The sequence below is a fragment of the Coregonus lavaretus genome, assembly GCF_964263955.1.
Source record: "Coregonus lavaretus genome assembly, chromosome: 37".
Classification (NCBI taxonomy): Eukaryota; Metazoa; Chordata; class Actinopteri; order Salmoniformes; family Salmonidae; genus Coregonus; species Coregonus lavaretus.
In genome coordinates, this window is record NC_140024.1 from 17,129,889 (window position 1) to 17,140,118 (window position 10,230).

The window sequence follows — 10,230 nt, forward strand, 5'->3', positions numbered from 1 at the left end:
TATGCCACACCTGTCAGGTGTATGGATAATCTTGGCTAAGGTGAAATGCTCACTAACAGGGATGTAAACAAATTGGTGCACAACATTTGAGAGACTTAAGCTTTTTGTGCGTATGAAAAATTGCTTAGATATTTCAGCTCATGAAACATGGGACCAACACTTTACATGTTGCGTTTATATTTTTGTTCAGTGTAGCTAGTTGTAGTAGGCTAATGTTAACTAGCTGGCTAATCGTTGCCCATGAAAGGAAGTTAGGCTAGAGAGCAAGCATTTTAGCCAGGTAGCCTAGAAAAACTAAAACTAAAAGCATGTACTGTATGACAGAGTCATAGACCATTTTGGCAACATGAAAGAGAGGAAAAAGGCATTGGCGTTTCTCTACAAGTAGGGTGAGTCAACATGTTTTTTCTACTTACACACACACACACACACATGCGCACACACACACATACTCACACACGGACAGCCACATGATATTTAGCGTACGTTGATTGGACTAATTTGGTTTTGGAATATATTAGTTGTCACTGTATTAGACTAAGCATACTGTAGGTGATTTAATGATGTTGAAATGTTGAAGTTGAAATGGTGCTGGAATAGTGGAGGCAGCTCATGTTTTCTTTGCAACTTGCAGTAACTCTCCAGTGTTCTAAATCAGTAGTTGTTTAGTAGTCTGAACATTTTGAAAACATTAACTTGATTGACTGTTATGATGAGTTTCTGGTATTGAGAAGTTCAAGATGCAAGAATTTACTTAGACATTCTGTGGAGATTTTACCAAGTATTTATTTGATCATGAGCCCGTGGGTTCATCTAACAAACGGACATAGCCTTTCATACTCTTGGTTACACATTTCTTCAACCACATCTGGCCATCATCAATGAGCACTCCCATTCTTTGATGTTATTACTCTTTACCCCAAGTCAGTATATCCTGTCCATCAATCATGCTATCCTAAACATCAGTAATCTCCTTTGACATAACGGAATATAGACTCTGTGGCACCAAGCCAATTATCTACTAACTCTAACCTGGTCCCCACGATACTATGACATGACATCATAACACTATAAAAACCTCATATCATTGACCATGCTGTAGGTCATGTAACAGTTGTTTACATCCAATATGCTTTGTGGACTCTGTATGTCATGGTGGCAAGGCATATGAACTAACAGGTTATAGATCAAACAACGCAATTTTCATAAAACATAGGTTGTAATATGTTTTTTTTTTCTTGGCTTGGCTTCCCCAGTGATTCTACCCATGCACCGCTACTGAATCTGAACAGCCAAAAAACGCATGGAATCAGATATATCAAACCACATTGTCAGATACAAATCTGGTTCCTGGCCATGTGACTTGTGTCTGAATGGTAAAATCTTATTTATTTGCCCTCAGGTGGTTTTTAGACTGTTATTTGGCATATCTTGTTGCTTGCTGGCTGCTTTATGCTGGCTGCTTTGTTGACAGTTTGACAAGAACATGTAGTAGCTAACTAGCTTGTTAATTGTTTACAAACAAATTAGTGAATGTGCTAGAAAGCTAAACAGCTAGCTAGCTAGCTAGCTAGCTAGTTGACTGCTGTGGCCAAAAATGGCTTGTTTTGAATGTTGGATCATCTTATCCTTAGAGGCTTTAAAAGTGTTCTTACACTATGATTTTTAACATTCAAAGCAACTGTGAAACGTACATGGCAGGCATTGTTGTCACATTAGCTTGCTACATAACTTCTGAGTGATAGGAAGAAGCAAGAGCACCACCGCCAATCTGCCTACACCACTGGCACTGCACGTACACTAATCGTTACTATGACAACTAGTTTGGCCGTGTCAACTAATGACTGCTGTCTGAAATCCGATTTTGGTCACTTGTAATTTGCTGTTTGGACAGTATTCCAAAACGGATTTGAAAAACGAAACTGATTTGAGCATTAAGGCCTGCAGTGTGAACAATATGTTATACTCACAACTCACTTCAATCTAATAGGAGAAACATAATGGCTGTTTTTCCTCTATGCTCATATATGACAGATTAAAGCAAATTCTGGCTGTTCTGTTTTTGTGAACATGAAGGAGAGAAGCTATTGACTATTATGGACGTTTGAGACGCACTATATGTTTCTCTCGCCCAATGCACACTGAAATTGCGACTGCACGCTTACTGATGTCCTGAAACGCACCCATCAGAAGCGGAACGAATTCAAGTCAGCTGATCATCAAACCAGCCCTGACAGGATTCTTGGCGTGACACGATTGGATAGCTGGGGAGCTTGAGTTGTTTACTTTTTTTGCTAGTCATTTTCTAACTGTATACCGTTACAGTAGGCTTTCGTTATTTGTGAAACGGACACACTTTAAAACGGAATGAGTACTACCATTAGCACCCAACGAGGACAGGTAAATATAACGACTAACGTTAGCTAACAAGCTATAGTAGCTAGCTAACGTTAAGTTAGCTAACGAACACGGATCAACACCATTTTAGCTAACATTAGCTTCAATTATCACTCGTTTTCATATTAACCAAAATTGGCCAGATTAGCTGTAGCTAGCTAGTTGCAACGTTTTAATGAAAACAGCACCGTAACGTTAGTTGATTTAACAAATGTTAGCTAGCTACAGTAGCTAACAAACTTCCAGCTAGCTACATTAGCTTCAACAAGCTAGCTTGCTGGGTGGGTAGTTTTTACGTCAGCCAGCTAATTTAGAAGCCTAACGTTTGAAGCCTAACGTCTAGCAAACGGTAGCTAGTTTGCGCTCCTTAGATAGAGCTTGCCAGGAACAATAACCAATGGCAGAGTTAACATTAGGCTAACTAGCTATGTAAATTAGCTCGCTACTGGTTAAATCTAAAGTCAACTAGCTAGTTATCTAGCTAACTACTGTATTCACAGGAGCTAGCGTCTATATGGCCGGATTAGCTAACGTTACTCGCCCAGATTTAAACTTGCTTGAGTTTATCAGGACACAGCTAAACCAGTGTCGTCTGTTAGCCATTTGAGCTGAAGCCTAGGCATGAGGTATTAAACAACATTTTACTGAACCACCTCTATAGGGCAGCGATGGAGAGGCAGGGCCAAACTAGATCTGATGATGTTGGACCGGTTTCCCAGACTGATTTATTTCCCAGACTGATTTATAGCCTTCTCAATAGTAGGGTCTTGGGGACAAAATGAAACTAGTTCTGGCATAATACTTTGTATTCCATGTTATAGAGAAACTTCTCATGAACACAGAACACTTTATTTCATGAGGATAGGACTTATTTTCAAGTGATCGAAAAATGTCGCTGACGGATCTGAATCCCTAGTCAATATAAGGGACCAAATCACCTGACACGTTTTGTCCGATAACTAAAGATAGGGTGGTCATATTGTTATGACATTTTCAGGGTTGATGTAGAACACAGAGATGATTCAAATACAATTATAAACTGGGTAGTTCGAGCCCTGGATGCTGATTGGTTGACAGCCTGCTCTAATTATGTTGGTAACCAGTTTATAATAGCAATAAGGCACCTCTGAGGTTTGTGGTATATGGCCAATATACCACGGCTAAGGGCTGTATCCAGGCACTCCGTGTTGTCGTGGCTAAGAACAGCCCTTAGCTGTGGAATATTGGCCATATACCACACCTCCTCGGGCCTTATTGCTTGATTAAATGTATTAAATTAAAATGCTGTATTATGTAAATTAGGCACTTAATATGCCAATTAGGCAGTATGGAACACACAATTACAGTAATGAAAGCCCAATAATTTAAAGTAGGGATGGTCATATTATTAACAAATCTTAATGTTTTATGCAAAACAGAGTTTGTAACAATTTTAAACAATTTATGAAATTAGAATAACTTTTTGTACGATATATAAAAATGTGATACTTAATATGCTAATTGGTCTTTACGGAATAAACACAAAATATAGCATGTTAAACCTATACATTTAAACTAAGGTGGACATTGTTAACATATATATTGATGTTTTATGCAGAACTGGGAGTTTACACTGAGGAGTAAGGTGCCCATGCGCGTGTACACACACACACACACACACACACACACACACACACACACACACACCAGGGGTGTTAAGAGTACATATAATTGGGATTAATTACATAATAACAAAAAGCAGGCTTACTATTTAGTATTTACCAATTAGCAACTGTTAGGCGGGATATATCACAGTTATGTTGTATTGAGTAGCCCAACTGATTAGGCCTAGAGTGCCAAATAATAGGCCCAACCCTGTGCCTGTGCCACCTGCATACACACTCCACACATCCCACACACACTCAAACAGCACCCCCACCAGCACTCACACACACACAGTGCCTAACACAGACACACATTTCTCAGAATCCTTACACACACCCACCAACACACACACACTACATCACACATAGCCTAACACAGACACACACTTCTCACTATGTCTGAACTGTCACACAGTAGGCTACTAATGTAATAACATAGCTTACTTCTAAGGTAGGCCTACGTCTAAGTTGGGTTTCATTGTAATGTTATGTTTTGGTGTTGTGAGTTTCTCTGGTGAAGGGAGGATAAACTGCACTATTTCCAGCAAATAATTAGCCTAGGCTCAGAAGAGACAGAGTGCGCTGCCTGCTAGCCAGCTACACATAAAGATAGATGGGACACATTTTCAATTCACTGGTATTTAGCTATGTTTTTATCGATTGTAGGCCTGTCGCCACTGAATTCTTGTAGTTTTTACTTGAAAGAATAAACCATGAATCACAAAAATCACTGGTGGCATAATACTGTCAATGCTGCACAGCGCTGCCTCTCACCCCAGTTGCCTCAGCGAATGCCGTCAAGCACTCCCACAAAGCTAGCAACCTAGCACTCATCATGTAAATGGGGGTGGCGGAACAAGAATTTGGAGCAATCCCTGACAACCCATACATCAAATCGTAGCTACGATACAATGTTGCCAACTTAGTGACTTTGTCGCTATATTTAGCAAGTTTTCAGACCCCACCAGAGAGTTTTATTGGTAAAATATTGTAGCGACAAATTCAGCTACTTTTCAGGCTGCCTTTTGGGGAGTCACGGTGGGTTTCTATGGTTTTGATAGCATTTAGCGACTTTTCCCAATACATTCTGCCGCAAACAAGAGTGGGAGAAGCTGTCTGTGCAACAGAAGTCACAGCAACAGTGCACACAGAGGCACAAGGGGAGGGGGTGTGTGCCGGGAGAGGGGGTGCAAATGCTACGTTGCGGACCGCAGCTGTGCCGCAAGGCAAAACGTAATCTAGCGACAAATCAAGGAGCCAATAGTTGGTCTCGCTGAAAAAATAGTTGGCAACACTGGCTACGAAGCTCTACTTTGTAACCTGCTATGTTTTTTTTGTATCTTTGAAGAAATGGTTCAATGATAGAGCTGAAAGAAAATCGTTTTACCTTATATTTCAGTCCAAGGATGTCCGATGCCCATGAAACACCCTCAGGACTTTCCCAACATTTCTTAGCAATACAACGTCACATCGATCTTACTCTGGTAGGTTGAGGAGTACCTTTTGCCAAGAGCAAATATGAACACTGATTTCGCGGGTTTCACAAAAAGGGCTGTCCCACAGAATTTAACGTTCTTAGCACGGCACTTGCTTTAGATTTGGGCTCATATCACGTAAATATCATAACATACAGTATTGGGATTTTTAGACATGGGTAACAACTGCCACATTAATGTTTTCAAATGATTAATGTATTTTGACGACCACATTATTGACATTTTGTGAAAATAGATTTGTTTACTCCTGTTCTTTGTAGAATTCTAGCATAGCGTCCATTGTTTGTCGCATCACCTAACACCCTATCAATGGTGTGTCCGGGAAATCGCTGCATAGTGTGACCCTTTTCTTCCTCTAGTGTAGTTTGCCTGTCCTCACTCTCACAATTCCTCCGCTCCTTTCGTCTTTTTAGGTTTACATTGGGGAGTTGCCCCAAGACTTCCTGCGTATTACTCCCACTCAGCAGCAGCAACAAGTTCAGTTGGATGCCCAAGCAGCGCAGCAGTTGCAGTATGGGGGATCCCTGGGCACTGTAGGACGGCTTAGCATCACTGTAGTGCAGGTAGGGTGTTTTTAACTGTGAATCTGCTTGGTCTTTCCCTAGTATCAAGACTTATTGTGTAACACAAGGTCATTAATGCAGTGGGAATGTTTTCCTGTGAATCACTGTTATGTCCCTCTTCTCTCCAGGCCAAGCTTGCTAAAAACTATGGTATGACACGCATGGACCCTTACTGCAGGGTCCGACTAGGGTATGCTGTTTATGAAACACCCACAGCCCATAATGGTGCCAAGAATCCACGATGGAACAAAGTTATCCAGTGCACTGTCCCACCTGGAGTAGACTCCTTCTACCTGGAGATCTTTGATGAGGTGAGGAAGAAGGAATTAGAGGGTGGTGGGTGAGGAGAAGATCCTAACGTGTTATTGGCTCGACAACTAGGCCTGTCTAGAGTTATTGATAGCAATCTACTTTGAGTGTTTCTTCTTGATGATCATCCATGATTTTAGAGACAAGTTACTGATTTGAGGTGTTTGTGCTGGTCACTTTTCCAGAGGGCATTCTCGATGGATGACAGAATTGCATGGACACACGTCACCATCCCGGAAGGCCTGAGAGAGGGCAGTGTGGTTGATGAGTGGTACAGCCTCAGTGGCAGACAAGGCGACGACAAAGAGGGCATGATCAACCTGGTCATGTCTTACGCTGTGAGTTCATAAAACACACATGCTCACATTGTACATTGTCATTGTAGTACAGTTTGAAAGTGATTGATTGATGTCATCTTACAACTTGCCCCTTATCTCTTCCTATTGGCTCTCATGCTTTCAGAACATGCCAGCAGGTATGCACATGTCTCCACCCGTTGTCCTCATGCCCACAGTCTATCAGCAGGGGGTAGGATACGTACCCATTGCAGGTGAGTAGAACCATACTCTCCACTGAGACATAGTGTTAGGTTTAATTTCTGGTACAATAATCCAGACGGTATCCAAGAACTTGTGCTAGATCAATTCATCACACTGGGTGTTGCAGCTGCAAAAGCACACATACAGGTCATAACACGACTAGCCCCTCCTCTCCGACAATACCCCCCTTCTAAGTCTAGGATGAACAATCAGTCTCTGTTGCTGGGCAGGAACTGAGTCTGTTCCTCATGTTGGTGTTATCATGTCCCAGCTTGAGTCCGGAACCTTCGCACTCCTCCGTGCCTTTCACAGGTCTTCTTATCAGTCAGCCCTTGAGTTATGGAGGGTACACATTTCTACAGGCTACTGCGATCCACTAGATAATTACACTTCTCATACACAAAGAGCCTAAATCTAACACTACTTTCAATCTCTAAGAATATATAAAAACTGTATATTCATATTCAGAGTATATAAGTATATATCTAAAACAGTAAAGATATAAGACAGTGTTATAGAACAGTAATTACGATCTATCAGCTCTAACTCTATCAGCCCTATTCCACCCTTATGGAGTCATTCTTGCCCTCAGAGACAGGCCCCCTTTCCTTCTACCCAAATACAATGCACATAGATCTTTCCATCTAACCAATAACATAATAATTACTACTGCTAGGCTAATTATACAATTATAAACAGATTAAAACGGGCTCAAGTCAGTCTTCAACAGTTGGCAATCTTGGACAGAGACACTGCAGCCATCTAAGGCCCGATTCTATTTAGATTGCTTGTCTACTTTCCAAGCCAAATTGGTAGAGACAAATGGAAGTGGGCATAGTGTGTCTTATGTAAGTGAAACTAAAGGACGAAACAGACCACGCCTCTGACTGACCACAGTACATTGTCATTTTCTGTTAATTTTCCCGACTATTCTACATGTTGAATTGCCACTGCTCATCAGCACCCAGCAGGTGATCTACTTACTGCGCACGGCTGATGTTTATTAGAGTGTGTGTTGCCCTTAAGAACTGTTGACCTGTTTAAATGATCAATTTAATAGATTGTTGCTTACCCATTTCTCTCTGGTTTGCTCTTCTCAGGAGTGCCCACTGTATACAACCAGGGAATGGTGCCCATGGGTATGCCTGCAGCACCCACTGTCGCCCCACAGGAGGCTCCCTGTAGCGAGGAGGATCTTAAGGCACTGCAGGACATGTTCCCCAATCTGGACAGGGAAGTGATCCGCACTGTAATTGAGGCCCAGCAAGGTAACAAGGATGCCGCAATCAACTCTCTGCTGCAGATGACAGAAGAGCTGTAACAGTGGAGCCACACATAGAGCCACTGTGGCGGCCAGAACATTGCCCATTCACAGCAACAGCACCCTGCACAGTTTGTAAATATGCACTCAGGCCTGCGAGCTCTCAACTGTCACTCACACTAGATAAAATCCAGCAGTTTTTTTCCAACCATAAGCAGATGTTCATATCTGAGGTGTCAAACATGTATACATCTGTATACATTACCATCTGTATTATGAAACAATGTATAGCTTTGTTCCCAGTCCACATCTGGGATTGGGACAAATTGGTTTACCTACTGATAAGTGCTGTGATGGCTGGTTGGCTTCTCAATTTTACATTCCACTTTACTCAGAATGGGTTATGTACAATTGATGTTGATGCAGTGCTATGTGGGGGTAATGAAAGGAATTGATCCTGCAGAAGCTTTAGACCTTTGTGAAAGCAGTTGTTGTGCGACATTGTTGAGAGCTCCCAAGCCAGTCTTCTCTGTATATGTGTATTGACCAGTACTGTCTTGAGCCTATCTGTGTTATATATATATATATCTGTATAAATATAGTTCTATATATTCAAAAGATTATAAATTATGAAGATGAGATTTAGGTATGCAGTGGTTCAGAGCAGAAAGAGGACTCACAATATAACAAACCGCGATTACTTAGGAGATGTGCAAATCCCCTCATAGCCACACAGCCAATGCCTAACAACCTCTCAAATGTTAAGGTTCATTTGCCACCATTCCACTCTACTCTGGATAATGCCATGTGATTTTGCACGTCTCCAAACAAAAATGCCTCTCTGAATGTTTCAATATCACTGGACAGTGGCTTAGTAACTGTTATTAACTATGGTGGAAGAATATATCATGGTAAACCAATATCAAATAATTACATGTTAATAACGAATTATTGAAAGCAGTGAAGAAATAAACATATGACTGATATCATCCTTTCCCTTAACCCATTCTGAATTCACAGGCTTTATTGCGAACCGTTATAGGCTGTGAAAATCCCTGCTGGATTAATAAACAAAATTGTGTGCACGACCAAATTATATTCAGAAAATGTGTAAATGTTGGTATGATTATCATACAGATAAAATGTAATGTCCTACCACTACCATATATAGTTATATATACACACACACACACACACACACATTTAGAGGAGACTTGTAAAGATCCATTGACATGAGGCATTGAATGTTGCCGTCCCCCCAAAGGTCTAATTTTAACATGGGGTTTTCATTTGATATTTGTATTTGCTTAATCTTCAAAGATGTGCATATATTTTTCCAAGGAAAGATCCTCTGTTGTGGTTTGATTCACAAAAACAATTGTTAGTTCATTTCATTTATGCTTAGTCCATACTCCATGAGTGTCATATGTAAAATACTTGTTTTAATTTAATAGACTTCATTGATTTTCAGTGATCCCAATTCTGGGCACATATGTTTGATTGATTGCTCTATCCCCTCTTGATTTAATAAATTCCTGTCTACCTTCCACTTTTGCCAAGACATAGCAAGCACTTTCATTTTATATGTTAGGTTTTCTTCTCTGTTTTCCCCCATACTTGTCCCATTCGCATAGACATATTTTGAACATGATTGTGTCATGTTTAGCCAGACGTCTGTATAACTCCTAACACTTCCAACGTTTAGCCATTCTACTTATTTGTTAGTTCATAAGTAAATGTACCTTCCTAAGCGAAAGAGAGCATAACATTTATTTCACTTTTACAGTCCTTTGAGATCAATGTGCACAAGGATGTTCGAAGGCGCTCTACCGGAAGTTGGGAAGGTTGTTCTGATTCTGTTGCAATGGAATGGCAAGGCTATGTGCTAAAGCAGTTTAATGGGTTATCTGGTTTGAATGTACAAAACTTTTTTGGCATCAAATTATGTTTGCAATTTGACATTTGCTCTTGTTTCCTTTACTCATGAATTATTACATTATGGAAATAAAGATTTAGTCTACA

General features: G+C 40.7%; 1 protein-coding gene across 3 annotated transcripts; it reads left to right on the top strand.

Moving 5' to 3' along the window:
• The first annotated feature begins 2,240 nt into the window (after positions 1 to 2,240).
• On the top strand, positions 2,241 to 10,230 carry LOC311111196 (toll-interacting protein). 3 transcript variants are annotated; one of them, XM_084153897.1, is made up of 7 exons: positions 2,241 to 2,400; positions 5,440 to 5,524; positions 5,950 to 6,099; positions 6,228 to 6,410; positions 6,594 to 6,746; positions 6,871 to 6,958; positions 8,048 to 10,230. In XM_084153897.1, exons 2-7 carry the CDS (start codon positions 5,447 to 5,449, stop codon positions 8,266 to 8,268), a joined length of 873 nt encoding a protein of 290 aa, XP_084010023.1. In that variant the 5' UTR covers positions 2,241 to 2,400; positions 5,440 to 5,446; the 3' UTR covers positions 8,269 to 10,230. The 3 variants fall into 3 exon arrangements, with proteins under 3 accessions (XP_084010023.1, XP_084010024.1, XP_084010025.1); XM_084153898.1 differs by lacking the exon at positions 5,440 to 5,524; XM_084153899.1 differs by lacking the exons at positions 5,440 to 5,524; positions 5,950 to 6,099.